General features: G+C 45.0%; 5 protein-coding genes across 5 annotated transcripts; 2 read left to right on the forward strand and 3 right to left on the reverse strand.

The window, feature by feature from the left end:
- Positions 1 to 257: 257 nt before the first annotated feature.
- Positions 258 to 2,258, forward strand: CCR75_004749 (uncharacterized protein; the record flags this gene model as incomplete). The annotated part of the gene is made up of 14 exons (XM_067962835.1): positions 258 to 550; positions 687 to 778; positions 824 to 893; positions 947 to 991; positions 1,058 to 1,103; positions 1,132 to 1,208; positions 1,265 to 1,303; positions 1,360 to 1,397; positions 1,453 to 1,510; positions 1,572 to 1,648; positions 1,713 to 1,927; positions 1,980 to 2,020; positions 2,084 to 2,148; positions 2,171 to 2,258. The coding sequence occupies exons 1-14, from the start codon at positions 335 to 337 to the stop codon at positions 2,256 to 2,258; spliced, it is 1,167 nt and encodes a 388-aa protein (XP_067818182.1). The 5' UTR covers positions 258 to 334.
- Positions 1,668 to 3,860, reverse strand: CCR75_004748 (uncharacterized protein; the record flags this gene model as incomplete). Its single annotated transcript, XM_067962834.1, has 5 exons — positions 1,668 to 1,689; positions 1,771 to 3,288; positions 3,362 to 3,484; positions 3,552 to 3,667; positions 3,757 to 3,860. 4 exons carry the CDS (start codon positions 3,858 to 3,860, stop codon positions 2,342 to 2,344), a joined length of 1,290 nt encoding a protein of 429 aa, XP_067818181.1. The 3' UTR covers positions 1,668 to 1,689; positions 1,771 to 2,341.
- Positions 3,861 to 5,091: 1,231 nt separating this feature from the next.
- CCR75_004747 (uncharacterized protein) lies at positions 5,092 to 5,841 on the reverse strand (the record flags this gene model as incomplete). The annotated part of the gene is made up of 1 exon (XM_067962833.1): positions 5,092 to 5,841. The coding sequence occupies one exon, from the start codon at positions 5,839 to 5,841 to the stop codon at positions 5,092 to 5,094; it is 750 nt and encodes a 249-aa protein (XP_067818180.1).
- Positions 5,842 to 6,024: 183 nt separating this feature from the next.
- CCR75_004745 (uncharacterized protein) lies at positions 6,025 to 14,578 on the forward strand (the record flags this gene model as incomplete). Its single annotated transcript, XM_067962831.1, has 2 exons — positions 6,025 to 11,889; positions 11,960 to 14,578. 2 exons carry the CDS (start codon positions 6,025 to 6,027, stop codon positions 14,504 to 14,506), a joined length of 8,412 nt encoding a protein of 2,803 aa, XP_067818178.1. The 3' UTR covers positions 14,507 to 14,578.
- CCR75_004746 (uncharacterized protein) lies at positions 6,336 to 6,546 on the reverse strand (the record flags this gene model as incomplete). Its single annotated transcript, XM_067962832.1, is given in 2 exon segments — positions 6,336 to 6,481; positions 6,498 to 6,546. 2 exon segments carry the CDS (start codon positions 6,544 to 6,546, stop codon positions 6,336 to 6,338), a joined length of 195 nt encoding a protein of 64 aa, XP_067818179.1.
- Positions 14,579 to 22,005: the final 7,427 nt, after the last annotated feature.

The following is a 22,005-nucleotide window of genomic DNA, read 5'->3' on the forward strand; positions in this document are numbered from 1 at the left end:
TTCATAACACTTTACTTCAATTTTAATATATGTGACGATGGCCGACATTCTCGCATGGCTAATATAAATAAATTTGCAAAAAAATAAGCACAGATAATTATTCATTCATTTTAAATCTATTACTCCTTCAAGTCAACTTCAACTATTCAAGACGGTAAAGCGGTGAAATCCGCGCTGACATTGGTTTTATTTATAAACAAGCACAAAAGCGGCAAGACCAACAAAAGATAGCTACCCTAGCGTTGTAAAGTGTTTGGGTGGAGAAAAGTAATTTTGCGCGCTAATAAAGAAATTTCCATGCAGCCAATCGGGCACAGGAGAATCAGTGCTGCAAATGACCACGACAACGCGCACTAGTGATAGTGATGAAGAAGAATATGACAACTTGCGCTCCTATGAACCAATTGATTTGCTCCAAGATGCTGGCATCAATGCTACAGACATTTTTAAGCTAAAAAAAGATGGTTTTGCAACTATCGGGCAGCTCTTTCAAGTACCACAGAAAAGACTATTAGGTGTGAAAGGGATCAGCGAAGCTAAGATAGACAGGGTACATTGCTATAATTTATTATCATGCGATAGGAGCTTTACTTTATGGCATGTCGTGTTACCAATCAGCTTCTTAAAGCAGGCAAAAAGGTTACTAAGATGTTATTTTTTTACATTGAGCTAACGTGTTGTAACAGATTATGCCCGAGAAGTGTGGATTTGTATCGGCAAGCACACTATATGAGCAAAGTCAAAGCAAGATATTTATAACCACTGGGTCGCAGCGTAAGTAAGGCTCATCAGAGCTTATTAACTGAATATGATAATCAAGCAGACACGGCATATTTTTCTCAGAGTTCGACCAAATTCTTGGCGGAGGCCTGGAGACGATGTCTGTCACAGAGGTAAATACTAAACTTATCAGAAAAGGGTCTCTTTTTACCATAAGAAATTTTAGGTCCACGGAGAATTTCGAACCGGCAAAACTCAGTTGTGCCATACTGTAAGACTGTTTTACATTCTAAGTTTACATTATAGACGCATATCCAACACCTTGCATTAATTGTAGGTTTGTGTGACGGCTCAATTACCTCGTTCTAGAGGTGGAGGAGCTGGTATACTGATGGAGCTAGCACTATCTAGATAAACCCAGAGCTGAGCACGTGAACTTGTTCGTAGGAAAGGTTGCGTTCGTCGATACAGAGGGAACATTCCGACCGGTATGACGTGATAAATGTTCGGGTTATTGGTTCTAATTGACTGTGCTAATTTAAAGAATCGCGTCGCTGAGATTGCCAAAGAGCGCTATAACCTAGTAAGTTGTAACGTGTTATGTGTTGTACTCTCAGATTACAACTCAATCAAATTTAGGATCCGGAAGATATTCTTGACAACATCATCGTAGCAAGGTAATAATGTTGTGTACTTTATGAATTCATGGAAATATGCTAATTTCATGTTTAGAGCTCATAGTCATGATGCTCAGATGGACCTCGTAATAAAGCTTGGAATGCTTTTTGCGGTACCGGCTACATTTTTGAAATGTGCGGCAATATCGTTGCTTACAGTAGAATACTCTTCAGGATCCCGACCAGGGGCCATTTCGTGCGCTGATCATCGACTCGGTGACCGCACTGTTTCGAACGGACTTTTCTGGAAGGTAAGGAAGGACCTGGATTGCACTGCGAAATGACTTTAAAGGTATGCACCAATACCTTACGTAGAGAAGAGCTTACTGAAAGACAACAGCGGCTAAATCAACATCTTGTTCGGCTTGTTAAGCATGCTGAGGTAAAATACGTTGTCTTTCCCGAGCTGTTTTGGGTTAAATTGCTAATCAAGACGAAAAAGGAATTCGATATCGCGGTTTTATTAGTTAACCAGGTGATGGCAGATCCTTCAGCCAACATTCTGTTTAATTCTGTGACAAAGCCCGTGGGTATGTAAGTTTATGATTCGTGCATAGAAGTAAAATTTAAATTTCTTTGCAGGTGGTCACGTGATGTCACACGGAGTTCACACACGCGTGCAGGTATGCTCGTTTTGAAAATTCTGCCACAGATGAGAGTTATTCATGTTTAAGATTGTGTTGCAGATGAAGAAAGGGCGGGCCGAAAATCGTATTTGGTACTTTCAGAGATCCACATTATATGTGCAAATGTCTTACGGTGGTGTTTCGCAGTAAAATTATCGATAGTCCGTGCATGCCCGAAGCAGAATGCGCCATTAAACTTTACGCCGGCGGAATCGCAGACTCGGACGAGTGGTGAATAGTAGTAAACGTAACGAAGGAGCTCGTAGGCTAGTAGCATTCAAATAATTATTATAACGTACATTTAAAGGGGTAATAGCTCTACATCACAAGCGCCTCACTATCGTGCATCTCTTCATCTGGCCTAAACCAAGTGGGATTCCAGGTGCACTTAACGTCAGGGTTAATATTCTCGACACCAAGTCTCAACTCAAATGGAAGCAAATCCAAATCATTCTTGTGAATATCATCCAAATTTTGATGCAGAGTTTGCATGGCAAGGACTAGCAGCGTAGACGGTTGGTGTAGTGTTGTGTAGCGATAAACATCATTGTTGCGCTCCACACCATTAGAACCACCAAACACAAAGATGTGTTCATTGTATGCTACGGTCGAATGAAAATCACGAGCGTCGGGCAATAAGCCCTCCTTATCGTTATATATTCGCCATTCGCCAGTCTGCACGTTTAACTCGCTCAGCTCATTTTGTCTCGCGCCACTGTCGTCGCGCCCTCCAAACATGATCAGTCGGGAAGGGTCGCTTGAAAACTGAGAGATTGTGTGCGCGATACGAGACTTTGGGATATCCCCACCGCATTCAATCCTCTGCCATTCAAGCGTATCAACATCGAGGTAATACGTATCGATAAATCCTTTCGGAGGATCATATAAACCTCCGCCAACAACAAACATGCGATTCCCAATTACAGCCACTTGGTGCTTGTATCGTGGGCTGGGGCAATTACCTCTCGTTTCTTCCTTCTTCCAGATCTTTGTCAATTCATCAAAGACGTAAAGATCATTCACGTATACGTGCCCAGAAGTGCCGCCAAAAAGGTACAACTTGTTGTCAATTGCACACAGACTCTGTCCGTACCCCGGCGGCGGGTTAGTGCCCTCCGCCTCGACGATCGTCCACTCCTTGTCGCGTATATTAAATTGCAGAAGTTTTCCCATATTGCTTTGGCCCCAATGCGGCCCTGAGCCGCCAAACAAATAAAGCTTGGAATTATCTGTGGAACTGCACCAAGCATGTGAGGCGCGGCCGTCTGTTAAGAAATACGAAAGAGCTGTTAGTAGTGCGACAAAACACCAATGCGAAGCAAGCTGGATGTACCTTACCGGGAGAAATGCCGTTTGGTGTCTCAATATGCACCCAGTCGTGGCGCATCAAATCAAAAGCATAGATGTCGTTGTGACAATTACCGTCGTTGTAGCCACCGAATACGTACATCGTATCGCCAACTATGCACATCATTATCAAATCATTAGCATAAAGATGATAGAACCAACTCAAAAGAACGTAACGCACCAACTAGAGACGAGTGTCCACTACGCACCGGCGGGCGATGCCCAGATGTAGAAAGCTTGGTCCAATTGGATTTCGTATCATCTATAGGTGAAAGTTCAGTAGAAAATGTTAGCGGTCTATAAAAAATATACAACCTTTAATAACAACAGCAGGCTGGAAGCTAGGTGCTGCAACAAGCTTAAAGCCAACAACAGACTAACCGAACTCGTCTTCTGCATACGACAACTCTAGGCTATAGCCGAATCGGCGCGCAATAGGCGAATTGACCCAGCGCGGGCTGCGCAGCAATTTAATAAGGTCGTCGAACATCTCCTCGGTTCTCGGTTGCTTTCAAATTTTAGGCGGGGTAAAATGTAATAATGTGGCAGATTTCTAACTGATGCCGAACACGGTGGTTTCCGATCGTCCGCATCGTTCGCTCCGATCCTAGTGTTGAATCGTCCCTCGCACCCGCTCTCTTGTCATTTTTGTTTTCTTAGAGTAGCCAAAATGTTATTTATAGTTGGCGCCTAGATTCCAGGGTTAGCAACGCTAATTTAGAAATAGATTTGCTTTTACTTGCGTCATGTCTGCCATTGCATTGCGTGCGTATATTCATGCATAAGTACCGCAGCACCTTTTGACGACGACGGGACGCACAACGCGGCGACGGGGTGGACTATCCGCACATAGTTTGAAGGTGGAACCTTCTATAATGGGTGGTCCAAGGAGCCTTAAAAAAAAAGCACTTTCAACTTACACGCGTAGATACAATAATCAAACTTGAGGACGGCTTGGTCAGTTGTTCTGACATAAACAACCAGTCATACTTAGAGACTATTAATTAGAAAATGCTTGTAAAGCTTTTAAGAAGACATGTTAAAATCCTCCAATCTCTTGATAAAAGTTAATAAAACAGGCAGTTGCCCGACTGACTTTAAATCGACGACAAACCTTTGTAAAAAAATATACTTCATAAAGGCAACGTCTGACTGATCGATGGTATTTAGTCGCAGCGCTTCTCTCGTTGTCGTACTGATACTTTTCGGATGCAAATCCTAGATTCCATTAGTTCACTTTGATTAAAGCCAAGCAAAAAAAGTCCGCTATCTCCTAAAGGCAAGCCTTATGAAATGACTACTAATCGACGCACCAATTACTAAATCGACGCAGTAGATAATATTACCCAATCAAAAAGAGTGCGTATTAGTTAATCACCATTTAGTGCTTCGCTTTTTGAATGCTGGGACTGCCATTAACCGAAATGGGGTGCCGTTAGCATTTCCCTATATTAATCTATCGATGTATGTATATGTGAATGTATATATCTATGTATATGTCTATGTATCTGCCTCCTATCTATAGCTATTGCTATGGTGGTCAAGTCCTTATGTTATGCCCGATTTGACCCGGATCCGTTTCAGGAAAAACTTTATTTTAACGGAATAAATAAAAATCTGCCTGTGTAATCTTAGCGTAGGTAAACAGAGTATGCCTTAACATTGAGCATGAAAGCGACGACAGTCGAAACTCATATACGATGCAAAACACTTAAGCCATATTAAACAAACAAGATTGACCTTGATGAGTGGAAGCAACATCTGCTGCCAGTCTTAGCGAAGCGCCTGCATCCTGATGTGGAGCAGAAAATATCCCGAGGCTCTGGTCGAGCGTTGACGTCTGATACTCCGGTTGTTGGAAGCTTTAAGTCTACATGACAGGCCTCCGGTTCTTTTTCTATCTTTGAACGTTTTCGATTGTCTCTCCAAAGATAAATTCTTTTCTGCAATGGCAAGTTGCCCAAGCTCCACTCTAGTGCAAGCATCTGCTCATTTTGCACGTGCTGATTCATAAAGCGACTCGGCTTTCGCCGCAAATCCTGTCGCATGCCACATTTTCTCATTTCTGATTTCACCCCACGTTTCTGTGTAGGGGAAGCCTCGCAATTAATTGATGGGGGGGTCTTCACACGACGCTCTACTCCGTACGCGCTACTCACGTACTTGCTTGCTTTAAGTATAAACCAGACTTCGCGCTTTTCACTGTAAAGCTGTAGTGTGCTTGTACGGCAACCATAACACGCACGTACACTATAGTTTCCCTGCCACGAAAGTTCGAACTCGAGTTTGTGGGTAACACACATATGGCCGCACAGCTGCAGACGTGGACAAAGCGGGCGAACGCATACATCACGGACGAGAAGTGCTTGGTCATTTCCTATACAAAGTGGCAGCCATCGTTTATGGTGCTCTTCACTGTCCATGCAGACGCTACACAGCACAAGTGCCGGCTCCCCCAGTGCTCGCTCCATAAAAGTTATTGCTAGATTGTGGATATTGGAGCGACAGGGGAAGACGTGAAGAAAACGGTCGATGCAATCCTATTTTATGGCATATACACCTTGCAAAATAGCGTCAAAATTTATATTATAAAAACACTCAAGGCGAGAAGGCCGTCAGTCGCGAGGAGCACAAATTAGAAGAATCGAAGACAAATGGAAGACGAATTATCTAGGGCCTCATCATCTGAGCCTGGTGAGGCTTTCAAGCGCAGGGGCTGCACCATTCAATTTAAATCAACGTTGTCCCGCAGTTCCATGGATCGCCACTCTCTTGAATCTGAACGCTCGTCAGTTTACAGCCAAACTCAACAGTGGCGCGGCGAATCGACGCCACGTCGTCGCTCTCCGATATCCTGCAGCAAAAGCGGTGGCACTCGCGACGAATACAATAAGTTCGAGCAGCTGTGCAACGACTCAGCAACAGGAGGAAGAGCCAGTGGAGTTATACACCCGAGAAAGCGTGATTATATGTATTCGCGGGGGCGATCGGCTTCCCGCTCACCTTCTGAATCTTCGCAGCGCGCGCGCTCTCGCTCCAGATCGCACACTTCGAGCTTCACAAATTCCCCACAGCGCTCTCGGTCACGTTCGCACTCCCGATCTTTCTCACCTAGAGGCCATCGTACATATTCTAATTGGAACCAAAGCCATCGCAGTTGCAAAGGCGCTGGACATTTTTATGCCGGAGTATCAGGTCGCGAAGGGAGTTATAACAACCGGCAGTATGGGCTCGATCAAGATTGGCCGCGAAATGAAGGTCGTGGAGGCGGGCGGCGCTTAAATCACCAGCATGGTAATCACTTTTACCCGAAAGAAGTGCGATACAAAACGTCGGCACCAATGCAGCTTTTCAGATCTATAAGCCGAGACAGAGGAAGCAGCGAAGGAAGAGCATCAATGACGATTAAGCAGCGGGAAAGGCGACAGCGAGAGCATCGCACCGTTGAACTTGGGTACTGTCAAGAAACAAACAAGCGTGACATTGGCAACCGGTCTATGCCGCTTGTACGCACGTCAAGCTATTCGTTCGACTCATATAGAAGCAGGGAGCCGTCAGTAAGTGCGGAGGAAGGTGAAGAAAGGCCTGAGCTGAGGCATTTCACGACAAGCGATAGATCAGCTGGATTCATGGCACCAAATGCAATTAAAAGTCTCGAACAGGATATCATCGGCACGCCAGTATCTAGAAGAGCATACTTAATCGGTGCATCGGCGTTACCACCGCGACCTCTTACCGATAGTCAAGTATGTTACAATGACGAAAAGTTGCTGCGAAAGGATTTTGCATGTGATTATGGCTCTAAGCATTTTAAAAGTAAGACCGGGCCGGCTCGGATGATGGAGGGCGATACGGTGCAACGGCATGTACACTTAGATACCGACTCTGAGATTGATGAAATTAAGAGAAGACAAAAAGTTAACCTATCTCAAGCGACTGTGTATGCAGCTACGGATGGTCTCATTAAGGAAGATTCGTCTGCGGTACAAACGGATGAAGCTTGTAACTCTAGTAGCATTCTCGGTGATGAAAAAAAGAACAGTTCCATTTTAAGTGCGCCTATGACGTCAGCACCTAATGCTAATGAAAACACTGTGGCATTGAAAAACAGCGACAAGAAAGACAATGATCCTTGCCTGCAAAAAACATCGACAAATTCTCATGCAATTTCGAAAGCTATCGACGTTACGGACTCAAGTGAACTACGACAACATGATGATTTGAATTCTAGTAAGATGTCTACTATTGTGGGGAGTGAATTCAAATTAAAAAAAAGCTCATCTTTAAATCCTAGCCTTACGGATGTTATAGGTGCTTTTAAAAAGGAGGTAAGCTGTTTGACACGAGCTGGCTCCATACCTTTTTCAGATGAAGAGGTTATCAAATTGGAGGCGCAAGTGCGTTCTAGACAAGAGCCTCAAGATTTCAAGCATGGTATAACAGAAATCAATAATGGTGCTACAAATGGCAATGGCGCAAATACTGGTTTAGCATTTGCCGAGAACATGGGAAGTATGGCTTATATGAATGCCAGCCAACAATTAGCTAATGTTGAAGTGGAGACTGTCCAAAGTAATAACAAGGCTTATAGAATGACTCCAAATGAAGCTATTAGGCTTGGCCTGGGAATGAGTATGGCTAATAGTACTGTCAAACATCCCATTGAATCTTGTGAAGATGCTTTAATCGCTGCCGACAGCAAAGAAATTGATGAAGCTAAAATGATGGTTGAGAATGATACGGCAAATGTTGACGTTGAAGTTGCTCATCACAGTAGCGCATACACGAAAAAAGAGCCATCAATCAACTTTGGCACAATTTCCGTTGAATGGTCTCAAAATGGAGAGCCGGATGTACAAGTCTCAACAACTAAACGTGCCCATGTGCGAGCTAATTCTGAGCGTAGCAAAACTGATCTCTTGTCAAATGTCGGTAGTGACAGTATCAAGTTAAGGTCTAATTCGTCACTGTCTATTGGTTTGCCAAACGGAACTCGATGTGGGCGCAGTATGGAAATAATTCGTGCCGATTTAACACCCCTGGTTAACACAGTACAAGAAAATAAGCAAGCGAATTGTAAACAACAACAAGGTGAATTATCAAAAATTGCTTATGTAGATATACTGCAGCAAACAAGACGTCCAATACTTGACCGTCGTGCATCTTCCTCGGCAATACAGGGTAACACTCAGCTATCTTCGCCAGAAAGCTGGCATGGCGGAAGTAAAACATCTAGCGTGGGTGAACGTATCTCTACCGATGCTCAATTACTAAAGTCTTGCAGAAAAGGAGTCGTAAAACGAAAAAAGGGGCGTCATGATGATTGGAAGCGTGATAATACTTCGACGACAGAGCTGCTGCGAGCTGAATCATCGGTAAGCATGAAAGCTTCTTCTTTACAGCAATTGTCATCGGCGTTTGAGACTGGAGATTTATCTGCGAATGACATCCAGTCGCTAAGTCGACGAGGAATAGGTGACCACCAATGTTTACACAAACAAGACGATCCGCCAGCGCTACCGAATATCCCTCTTCCAAGTGCCGAAAGTCATAAGAACTCTGCACCTCCTTTTCGTTCTAATGCATTGCTTACAAAAAGAGAGCGCCCACGTTTAGGCTGGGGACAAGGGCTTGTTGTACAATTAACGCCCCGTCAGTCTACAAAACGACCGCGTATTGGATGGGGACAAGGTCTGATGCAGCAAAAAGCTGATATATGGAGTCGTAAACATGAAGTGTCTTATATGGATCCATCTGCTGATGTGATATCTATTAACTCTGGAAAAACAATTTTGGCAAACCCCACTGCTATTGGCCAGGGTCACAACTCACGCGAAGATGAAATTACGGGAATTTTATTCGGTACGTCTGGTTTTTCGGCTTTGACAAATGAGACTTTCCAGTCAAAAAATCAACTTGCACCGACTTTAAGGGACAAGAATCAACCGAAGCCAGCATCTTTAAATAAGTGTACGATTCGTGAAATCATCAAGTCTAGCGATATGGAGATGGCAGAGAGATTTGATATTAAACAAGGTGACATAATGCCAACAAAGCCATCGAAGGAGGAAATTCTTTCAGCAATTGACCTTTTGGATTCTGAAATTGCAAACGCTAAAAAACAGCTCAAGTCGTTGGTAAGGACAATCGTAAATGCAAAAGCTAAGCAGGCTTCGTCTGTTGCATCACCTATGGATGTTTCATCAGATAAAGAAAACCATGTTTTCTGCACACATTCACACGCATTGAATGAACTAGCTACGAACGAATCTTCTCCCAACCTTTTACCAAAAAAAACGTTGCATCATCCTTTCGTATCACCTCTACTAAAGACAACGATAGACACAGGGCTTCTTGAGCTTCTCGCTGGTGTGTTTTCAGAGAACTTACGCAAAGTGGCAGCAGCTAATGAGCATCTTCCGAAGAGAAGAGAACAAGAACCATATGCAGCAAAAAATTATAAACAACCTAGCGACTACGACTTCTTCCAAGATAACATTAATCGTGGATCAAAAATTGCTGAGAAAGTCCGATTGAAAGTGCGAATGCGAAATCGTGCTCGCTATGAAATTTTAAAGAACCTTGCACGGGACTACATTGACATGAAGAAGTCGTGGAAACTTAGTGTTAAAAAAGTAGAGAAAGATCGCAAGCGGCAGGACAAGCTTCGATTGAAGCAGCTTCAGAAACAAAGGTTAAAATTTTTGAGTGAGAGTGGACCCATTCGAACGACAAATACGAATCATCAAAGTCCTCATGTTCAGCAGTTGGTTGCAGCTGAAAAAGCCGCTGAAGTTTCTGGAGAAGGGACGATGGTCCGTACGTCGTCTCGATTGACTAACAACTCTAGTGCTGATATAGAAAATAATGATTTGGAAAAGATTGAAATGGCGAAAGCTCAGGCCGTCGCTGATCAAGAGGTTCGAAAAAAACGTTTAAGAAATGCTTTATCGACACTTATACCAGACATGATCATTACGCCTACCGAACGACAGCGACGGTGCTTTACTCGCTTTGCTAATAGTCAAAGTTGTATGGGCGATGGTTTAGTCACGGATTGGAAACTGAAAGAGAAGGAAGAAATGAAAGTCAACCCGTGGAATGATCTCGAGAAATGTATATTTATGGATAAATTCCTGCAATTTCCAAAGAATTTTTCGCAAATTTCATCCTTCTTGCGCAACAAGACGACTGGGGACGTTATAGTCTTTTATTACCGAACAAAGAAGGTAGCTGACTACAAGGCATTACTGCGAGAGCAGCAACTGCGACGCCGTGGGGCAGGATCAAAGAATACTTGGAGTTGTTGGAATTTGTCTGGGTGCGCGGCAATCTGTCTTGGCGTGCAATTTCCTGAAGCCGTGGCAAAGATGTTATTACACCCTTCGAACTTTCGCTCTCATCAAGCTTCTGATAATATACTCACTTCGTCTGGTGCTCTGCGATTGCTACGCGGCTCGGCAATACCTCAAAATAATAACGGCTACCAGGAACGCGTTTGTGATAAAATTGTCGTGAATGCTGAAGGCAAATCTGCTGTGGATTTTGTATCTGGATCCGACCACACTCCATGTGCTCGCCAGGCAGAACCAATTACTGAAGTGCCACTTGAATTAAAAAATTGTGAAAGTTCAGACACTTCAGACGAAGAAAAACGGAACTTGTTTATGCAGAAGCTAGATCAATTTGTTGCCGGACAACAGCAGCCATTTTTGGTTGATTACACGTCGGTGCTGAGTGATAACTCTTATAGTACTGGCTATGAAGTGTCGACCCTGTCAATTGAAGAGCGGCTTAAAAAGTGTCCAGTTCCAAGTACAGAAGGTGAACCTGCTACTAATTTTACGACGGGTAGCTTTTCTAGCAGTACATTGGAAGAATTGTCGAAAGAAAAGCATATGTTTCGGACCACGACAAACTCGAAGGACGGTGGTTTCTCCATGACAAAAACAGAATTGAAGCGGCAGCAAAAGCTGACTCTGCAAGATGCTGTAGTATCGGTCCCAGCGGCTACATCCTCGTTGGTGCCAGCTATATCCCAATCAGGTGATTTCATGAGCGGCGATAAAAATGGAATTTACAGTCGAAAGAAAAGCTCGACGGGCCTTTTGACTTCAAGTGCTTCGTCGATCAAGCGGAATTCTCCTCGCATCTTGAATGCAGGGGAGGATAAAGGAGGGCAAAACGGAAAAAAATCGGGTCGAATCGTTGTCGGAAATCTATATTCTCGTCGGAACAATTTTCAGTTTCAAACGGCTGTCTCCACCGGTACTAATAAGATCAATGCAGTAAATAATCCTACAGCACAAGAGGTGGCTTCTGTGTCAATTTCTACTCCTGCTTTAGGAACTGTGGAAAGTAGCGGAGACAATAGTGTATGTCTTGCCAGTAATAAGGTAATATCCCCATCGACAACTTCTGGAGTTGGGAGCAGCAATTTAAATGCGGCAGTTCCTTCCAAACGTGTGGTGCAGAAGTGGACTGAAGGAGAAAAGGTGGATTTTTTAAAATATTTCTCGGTACGTCAGAGCTTACTCTAGGTATTTGGTTGAAAATGCTCACGATGATTGTGTATTGTAAATGTGGTAGCAATTTGGCAAAGATTGGGCAACACTCACGGAAAAGGTTCCCACGAAAACTGCTGCCCAAATAAAAAACTACTATCAAAATTATAAGAATCGGTTGAACTTGCAAGATATTTTAAAGCGTCGAAATGAAAATGCAGCGGCCAGTGGTGGCGGCAAAAATGCCGGAGTGATGTTGCGAGTGACGAGCGGATACATGACTACTTCGCCTCGATCTGCTGCCGCAGGCTTAATGGATGGTGCATTACGGCAGGTAGGGCAGTCTGCTGACCAGTCTAGTGGCCTTTCAATGGCAATGCCATGTGGATCAATGGTACTCAATGCCAGTGATCCAACTTTGTCCTTTCAGGCTGCTCTTACTGCAGCTCAGCCTAAAATACACGGTGTCAATGTGCTGTCCGAGATTTCCGTCAATCAATTTGGGATTCAACCTCATCATGATCAATCACAGCAGTCACGTGAAGATATGAGCCCATCGTCGAGCTCGGAGCGCTATTTAAGGCTGCTTAACATGCAACACCAATTGCAAATCCTGCACTTTCAACAGCAGCAAAAATCTCAGGTAATGACAACGGAAGCGAATAGTAACAACTCGTATCAAGGAAATCAAATGAATCCTGCAAATGCACAGCGGCTGTACCAGCTCTCATATCAGCAGCAGCAACACCAACACCAAGTTCCCCCGCAACATCTGTCGATGCAAGCGCTGCAGCAGGTAGGAGTGCAGAACCACATTCATACTTCTGCGCACAATCAAATGGCGCAGCTTTCAAACCAACATCAGCAAGCACGACCCTCATACGCCGAGTTGAGACAACCCACTGCAATGTATCAATCGATGCCGCAGATGCCGAATCATCATACGCAAGCGATGACGCAGCTGTCACCATCGCACGCTCAGCAGTATGATCGACAGGTGGATTCTGGTTGCAACGATGTGGCAGATGGAGGTGCGGTGGCAGCTAGAGGCACAACAGGGATAGTTACAAGCCAGTCAGGATGTAATGATATAACGCAGCGCCCGATAATGAGTATGACGATTATGAAGAATATAGCCAGCGGAAGCAATAGCTCGACTTCACAGGGTGTTTCTGCAAGCAGTCCTCCTCAGCCCTCGCTGCCCCCACCTCGTTCTGTTGCGATGGATGCGAGTAGGCACGCAGTGCCACATCCACAACCAAGTGGCTGGAAGACGACACGTGCTTTGCCCGAAAAAATCAAAACGGAAGATTCATCGAATAAAATTGCATCACAAGCACCGCAAGGTAACGAACTTAAAACCCGTACCAATCTCGCGCTGCCTTCGGCACAATTGATGCAGCCTTTGCGTAGTCGCATGTCGTTCTCGTCCATTTTAAATGAATCGGAGTCGCCACGGGATGACTTGATCTCGCAATGCCACAGTTCGATGGTCATTCGACAGCATGAGTCACCACACCAGTTCAATATGTCGCAACAAATGCAACAGCGACAGCAGCAACAACTCCATAATAAACATGTGCAGGGGATGCCGCCTAATTCTATTGAGCTAGCACTACCTTCAGTAGCTGGTCCTAGTCCAACAGCCCAAGTGTTGCCTAGAAGACCGTCGACTTCACATAATCGCATGGGTTTAATGTCAAGCCTTTTAAATGTGACATCGCCGGAACGTAGGATCTCAAATCCTAGTCATCAGTCTCCCTTGATGCACCAATCGCAAATGCAGCATCAGATGCTGCCAACTCGTTACTACGATTCGAACGCAAGCAATGGCGCCGAGAGCGCGGGAACAGCACCGCTTAGCTCGCTCACCACTATGGCTTGTGAGATATCTGCATCGTCCGCGATTCCGTCCGCTATGGCGCCAAAAGAGTCTCCAAACGCGTCAAGTGTGAGCATCTATAATACCTCGTCGGCCCAGTTGGCTGTAGCGCTGTCTCGTAGTGGTGCCATGACTTCTACACTGGCTGTATCAAACGCAGGACCATCTGGAGACCCGCGTGTTCAGCAGCAAATTTGGAATTACGAACCACAGGTCCGCTTTGAAGAGGCTGAATTGCTTAGGCGAGCTCAACGGGCAGAAGAAGAAGCTGCTCGAGCGCGAGCCGTGGCGGCCGCAGCTGCTAAAGCTCTTCAGGAAGCCCAGCAAGCTCGGAAACAGGCGCTGGATATGGCGGCAAATATGGCGAGGTACAATAATGCGATGCAGCAGCAAGCACAAGCGCAGCAGCAAGCTCAAGCGCATCAGCAAGCTCAAGCGCAGCAGCAACAGGCTCAAGCTCAACAACAACATCAGGTCCAGCAACAACAACAGCAACAAGCCCAACAGTACCAGCAACTTCAGCAGTACCAGCTTCAAGCGCATCACCAACAACAGATGCAGCAGCACGAGTATCAACAACAGCATCAAGCCCAGCAGCTACATCAACAGCAATTGCAGCATCAAGCGCTCCACCATCATTTACAGCTGATGCAACAACAGCAGCAGCGATCTTCCGTTCCTTCTAATGAACACGTCCTCCAACAGCAGATGCATCCGCAACAGCAGCAGCCACCGCATGAGGATTGTTAGTTAAGCTTGCTTAATACGTAACAATATTACATGAACACGTCAAACTCTATTAACATGAGTTAGGAAAGAAAATTTGCTTGATATCGTGAGTTCGCGTTGAAACGGGGTGTACCATCACATAAATATTATTTCCTAGAAGGGGAATATATAATAAACATTGTTTGCTATCACAGGAAAATAATAAAGAAGTATTGAATTAGCACTGCTAATACACTGAAACTGTGATGGGGCACACATCGGTTGGATATCTTTAAATTAAATTTCAATCGTTTTTTCCTTTTGAAATTTTTATAATATTTATATTATTTAGTTTTAATTTTTGTAATTGAAAATATTTCGGAAATTTTTTTAATTTCTAAATCAAAATATCATTTTATAAGTAGTCGAGCACGAGTTAAGGAACTTAACTGATACCGTTGTTGTGGTTCATTTACCTTATTGGGTAATATCTTTTATCCTTTTCTAAAATAGTTAATTACTTAAATCCCATTTATTATGGGTAACAAATGTGGTCGCCGCCAGATACAAATCTGGCGGCCGAAATCTATTTTTAAATTAGCTAGGGTAGTTTTTATATTAAATAATTAAATAAAGTGCAGTTCCCGTTTTGATATTTAAGCGTCTAGTGCCTTCCTAAGACTTGCGCAGTGATCTGTGAGAGATAGAAGCCTTTATAAGGTACATATTCTCAAGCATAGTTGCCACTTGGTTCTACGAACTCCTGAATTCCTTGACTAGGATTCATTAGGCTTTAATAGCTTGTACGACTCCCTTAAATGCTAAACCCATTAGTTCAATCAAACTAAGCGACTCTCTGAGTCTAAAAGTCTTCCTCGACTTTAGGAGCGACGTAGCTCCGCTACACCTGGTAGCACTCGCAGTCAATTAACGCCTGAGTCTTTACAAGACTAAACCCTCACTGAAATGGAAGAGTTTCCAGAACTTGCAGAGGCGCAACGCGCAGCTAATGACAAGCTCAAAACTTTATTTGGGCTTGAACATGTAGAGTTCATTTTGTTCCGAGGGACCAGAGGTCCTGCATGCAAGGCTTAAAGCCTTCATGCGATGTGAAATCTCCCTGATCGGCCAGGTACAAGATCACTTAGCGGCATCTATGCCAACCCGATACATCTCTGTACCTGATTCAGAGCCGAAGGCTCGCCCTCTAGCTGTCAAAGTAAATACATTTGAAAGAAAAGAGGGAGAAAATCTCCCTTTTTGGATTAAGTAGATGGGGATGTTCATTGACTCCGCCTTGTTCTTAACAGAACGGCAAAAGGTGGCTATGGCCAATTCAAACTCGAAGGTAGAGCCATGGAGTGAGCACTATCGCGCAGCACGTCCGTAAACGACGCTTATCCCTCATCGGATTTGCTAAAACAGCAAATGACTAGTATGTTTGCACCGCCTGATCAGGGTTTCCGCATGCGAGCACGGCTCCTAGTGACTCGACAAGGTAATTGAACTCAGCGGACTATTTCAAGGAGTTGAGAACTCTCATTGCATCGATGCATCAAGACCCGGTGCAAGAAGCAATTATCGATCTATCATTATGGGGGGTCTCAATGAAGGCGTTGCCCGGGCGAAATTATTCCGACCTCAGCCTGCTCTTTCGAAGAGACAGTTGCCATAGCGCCACGCGCTGAGTTCGACTTTAAGTCTTCGCGCGTTAGCACGCCTGTTTACCGAAATAGCTCTTCAAGCACATGAATACCGCCTAATAGACCGGAACCCATGGATCTAAGCCTTGTTGAGAAAGGAGAAGAACTTCAAGCTGTGAAACAGCATAAGAACATCCGTAGATGTTATATATGCGGAAGCACGAAACATTTACGACCGTCCTGTTCACTACGAAATACGCGTAAAGCTCGAAAGAGCACCAATGCCGACCTATACCAGAAATCTGGTACGTGCTGGAAAGCGTGGATACCAGTAGGTGCGGGGCGCCCTACTGGGGAGGACCTAGGCTCTGTTGAACCTCTTGGAGGTGAGAGTAAACAGATTATAGCCCCAATTAGCTCGGAGCGTAATGGCACGGGGCATGAGTACAAGCCTGGCTTGTAAGTTGCTCAAGCGACTGTGAAGAGCCATGGTCAATTTTAATTGACTCAGAGGCGTCTTGCAAATATGCTCAACGACTTTCCCTTGAGCAAAATCAACAAGACGTTGAGGCGCTTAGAGCGCATAAAAGCGATACAATCACTGTTCGCTTACTGGGACTCGTGTCACTGTTCGTAAAGTTTCATTGAACTAAGTCATAAAGTTTCTAGATTTTGACAGTATGGAACGCTGTCTCGTCCTATGAGACATGATCTCATCCTTGGTATGGCCTGGCTTGAACGCCATGAGCCATGGATCGATTATGTGTAATATCCCTGAGATACTTGGAGTGGCACGTCTAAGTCCACCGAGTGTAGTCGGCCGAGTTGGCACCATACTGAGTGTCAATTATTGACACTATAGGTGGTTCCAGGACCTCAAGGTGCAATATCCCTGAGATACCTGGAATGGCACGTGTAAGTCCACCGAGTGTGGTCGGCCAAGGCGGCACCATACTGAGTGTCAATAGTGACACCATTGGCGGTTCGCCTGGGGCATTTTGGGTCAAACCCTTCTAATGCACGTGAAGCGACACGTAAACGTTCGCTGGATAAGAAAGTTGAATTACCTTTTGCCTTGTCGGATGTCGAATTAGACACCATGTCTGGTATAGATCCAATACAGGCTGGAAAATTCGGGGACGTGAATGTCCCGGGCGTATTGTCTCTACTCCAAGACGGGGGAGACGCGAAGCATTTTTACCCTCACAAAGTGATACGAGTGAGCAATTACACACGCTTGTAAATGGTATAACCAGTAACATTGAGTTGTAAGTTAGCATTGCGGCAATTTCCTCGTAACATGATCTACTTAGAGCTAAAAGAAATTTCTATTAATGAGTGCGGCCGAGCCTTAAAGGCCGGCGACTTATCTGAGATGGTGGTCATTCGACCTACTATTGAGTTAAACTCATCGTCACTTCTGGACAAAGTTGTCCTGAATGACACAAAAGCTGCACTTTGTGCGCGGAGTGGGTCATCGATCCTTGAAGATCCTACGCATCCATTTTTTTCCTTGTTCAAGGAATTCCAAGATGTGGTATGTACCAATCCACCATCTGTTTTACCTTAGGGTAGAGGTGTCTGTCATGAAATTGACTTCGTTCTGGGAACCAAATACTGTGTCACACGACAGTGGCCTTTACCAAGGGAAAAGTGTGATGTCATTGACGATTTCTTCCGTGCTAAGCACGAGGCTGGAATGGTACGAGAGAGCAAATCTCCCCATTCGACACCGACATTTTGTGTCAAAAAGCCAAATGGTAAATGGCGCATTGTACATTCTTATAATAAGCTTAACGCTGCCACTGTACCAGCACAAACCCCCATTACTAGAAAGGATGTTCTTCAGAACAATATGGCGGGATATACAAGGTACGATGCACTTGACTTAGTCGTTGTTTACTACCAACTGCTCATGCGAGCTAGCGATATCCCGCTCACAGCGCTTAGCCCCCCAGGCAGTATGCTATGGGAGTGGTTGGTTATGCCACAAGGGCTTTCCAACGCCTCGGCAACATTTAATCGTGTAGTGACGCAGCTGTTACGCCCTCATCGAGGTTATCCACAGACTTAGTTCGATGACATTTTTGTCCATAGTCGTGCGGAGCAGGGTCGGTCGGATATGGAAAGCCATTTAGACCATTTGTGAACAGTGCTCGAGTGTATGCGCACAAATAAATTGTATGCGAATGCATCTTAATGTATTTTTGGCGCAGAAGATTTTTTTTTCTTAGGGTCCTTTATCGGGAAGCGAGGCCTTAGAGCGGATCCCGCTAAGGTAAAAGCCATAGTAAATTGGCCGGTTCCTAAAAACCAAAAGGATTTGCGTAAGTGGTTGGGTCTCGCCAATTATTTACACAAACATAGCGAAAACTACGCTGATATGGCTCGATCATTATCTAATCTCTTTAAAAAGGATACATAATAGTCACTTCCTAGCACCGAGAATGACGCCTCTAAAGCAGTTAAGGATAGTCTTATCCATGCCTCGACCCTGGCACTGCCAAATCCAAGTTGGCCTTTCAGTGTCGTCTGTGACGCATCGGATTTTCCATTGGCAGTGCTCTGTTACAAACAGATGATGATGGGCGTAAACGTGTTATTGCGTTCGAGTCTAGACAGCTTAAAGCTGCGACTACCCAGTTCATGACAAAGAGTTACTTGCTGTGAAGTATGCTCTCGTCAAATTCAGAGTTCATCTGCTCGGCTCTAAGCCGTTTGTGATCTATACAAATCACGCGTCATTACGCACGGCGACTAAGTCGCCCCGATCTCTCACAGAGAATGGCCCGATGGCTATCCTTTTTCGTAGAATACAACTTCGCGGTGAAGTATAAGCCCGACAAGCAGAATGCTTTGGATGCTTTATCACGCAGGCCGGATAATGAGCTTTCTCATTTAACGACTATCATGTCGCCTATTCATGAATTAATCCGTTCGAGTTACGCCAAGGATGAACAGTGTGTAGTTTTGCTACGAGCTCTAAAGAGCACTGAATTGGGTTTTGAATTGTCGGCACCGTTGCGTGCAAGGTTACATCGATTTCTGTCTGTCGATAACGACCTGTAGCTTTATTGCACGGGCGCTGTGGATCCTCCGCGCGTCGTTGTTCATCATGATAGGATTTGAAGTACCGAATTTCCTATGAGGCACACGATACTGCCCTTGGTGGTCATCTTGGTAGAGAAAAGACCTTCGGCTTTGTAAGTTAATTTTATTGGTGGCCCAAACTTTATAAATGGGTTAGCACATACGTTGGCACATGCGAAACTTGCCAACGGGTTAAACCCTCGGCGCATGCTGCTGCACCACTGTCAAGTCTGCCCGTACCCATAGGGTGTTGGGAGTCCATTAGTATAGATTTTATTTTCGGTCTACCGAAAGATTTGGCCGGTAACTCTGGCAAAGTGGTCTTTGTTGACCAATTGAGCAAAATAGCTCACTTAGCGGCTGGGCCGGATACCTTTGATGGTGAAGGTTCAGGAAGGCTGTTCATCGATCGCGTATTTCGACAGCACGGTTTGCCAGTGGCAATTGTCTCTGATCGGGACCCCCGTTTCGCGGGTAAATTCTGGGAATCAATTTTCCGAGTGCTTGGCATCAGATTGGGCATGTCCACTGCGGACCATCCGGAGACCGATGGTTAAACTGAACGTGTCAATCATTAAAGACGTTTTACGCAGTGTCTGTGCTCAGACACCAAAGCGCTGGAGCTTAATGCTCCCAGTGGTGGTGTTTGCGTTGAACGCTATACATGCCTCTACAGGCTTTACTCCGGTCTATGTCAAAGGTCTCACCCACCCATGCGTTCTGTTAACGATTCCACTGCGTGGCTCCAGGCTTGGTGGGGAGAATAAGCCGATAAGCTTGCTGGTATCAGCCCTAATACCGTTCGGAAACAAGTAAGCGAGTTTCTCGCGACGCGATTTAGTGTCTTGAGACATGAAAGGGATACGATGGCTGAAAGCCAAGACAAACAAAAAGATGCAAACGCAGAAGTTGTGTTAATTCTTATGTGGTCGGAGACCGAGTTTTAATAAACGCTAGAAATCTACCTACTAACTTGGTTTCCGCGGTCTTCAAGACCAAATTGCGCCGGCGCTTGATTGGACTATTTACGGTCGTGGCCAAGAAAGGCCTAGCTTACACGCTAAACCTTCCTAGCATGCTGCAAACACACCAGTGTCTTACGTTGGCTTGCTTAAGCCATATCGGGACCCTTCCCACGTGGATTTGAAGGCGCTTGAGCTGAGACCGGCGGTTGTGCCGCAGATTGCTGCATCCTCACCAGGATGACCAGCTGGCCCTCGAAACGAAGTTGCTAAGGCTCCAGCATCAAAAGACGGTTCTGAATCGCCAAAAGAGCTCTCAACCCGAGCAAGGCTCTCACGAAGACGTTTCACCTCGTGCTTTAAAGCAACAAATGCTTCCGTCGAGATTTCGGCCCCCTCCCGAGCTGTTTGATGCGCGAAAGAACCTTCGGTTTCATGTGGAGAAACTTTTTTAGCGTCGTCGTCGTAAGGATCAATACCAGTATCTGGTGAAGTGGCTAGGGTCACCATCTTCTGAAAACTCTTGGGAATTCGAGGTACCTCTTCGGTAAGATTGCCCGTACGCCGTTGAGGATTTTATGCGCCAAGTTCAGGGTCAACACGCGTCAAATGACGCTTTTAACCACTAGAAGTAGGATTACGTGGATCTATAGCCTCTGTGCAGCTTCGATCCATGGTTGCACGGTCAATCGAAGCACTGAAATATCGGCTAGGCCTTTCCTCGTTTTGTGGCATCAATGCCGATCGTAATTAGCCTTTGGCCTTTAGCTTGGCGAAACCGAAGCGGAGCTTCCGTTCAAACAAACATTAGCCACACCCGCAACTCTCTCATATTTCGAATATTACGGAGGCGGCGGGCCCGGTGGACCAGTTCTCAAATGAGATTTCGTTTTCACTCCATTTTCATTTGGATACAAAACGATCGGAATATTCCTCATTAAGGTCACCGAAGCCTCATGGACTTCATCACGTAAACGCGTCAGATACTGACCTTGCGTCATTACGTTTGGCGTAAGGTATCGCTCACGAAGAACGTCGCGAGCAGCGGTCTCCCCCGGCGTTCTCGCCATGTCACCGGAGGTCCAGAAGGCCAAGCTGTGACGTGCGATCTCTTTGAGGCGCTCGCCGCACTAAGCGGAGTGAATCTTTATTCACTATGAGCTCCAGCTTTCGCTTTCTCGGCAGCTCGACGACGAGCTTGTTCTTCTATGAGGATTGCCCGCTCTTGCTCTTCATCAAGCGGATTCGTAATGTTGTTGGACTCAGGGTCTTGTGTCCTGCTCAAGGCAGTTAATACATCTGCGGCACCACATCCTCTGATGAAGTGTGACTTTCAGTCCACTATTTTTCCTACATCGTCGAGGAAGGTGCTCAGAGTCTGTGACACACACTTTATTATCATGGGTTTAAAGGAAAGAAAACACAACCAAACGGTTAGCTGTTTAGGTTCCAACTTAAAAAAGGTAATGAAGCGAATGTTGTCACTCGGTGTCAACAGTCTGGTAGAGAAGGGTGTAATGGACGCACACCGGATAGAGAACCGTTGTTGTGGTACACTTACCGGATGGGTAATATCTTTTATCCTATTCTAAAATAATTAATTGCTTACATCCCATTTATATAGGGTAACAAATGTGGTCACCCCTAGATATAAATCTGGCGGCCGAAATCTATTTTTTAAATTAGCTAAGGTAAGGTTTTAGATTAAATAATTAAATAAAGTGCAGTTCCCCTTTTGATCTTTAAGCGTCTAGTGCCTTCTTAAGGCTTGCGCAGTGATCTGTGAGAAATAGAAGCCTTTATAAGGTACATACTCTCGGGCATAGTTGCCACTTGGTTCTACGAA

This window comes from Bremia lactucae, linkage group LG6 (assembly GCF_004359215.1).
Source record: "Bremia lactucae strain SF5 linkage group LG6, whole genome shotgun sequence".
NCBI lineage: Eukaryota > Oomycota > Peronosporomycetes > Peronosporales > Peronosporaceae > Bremia > Bremia lactucae.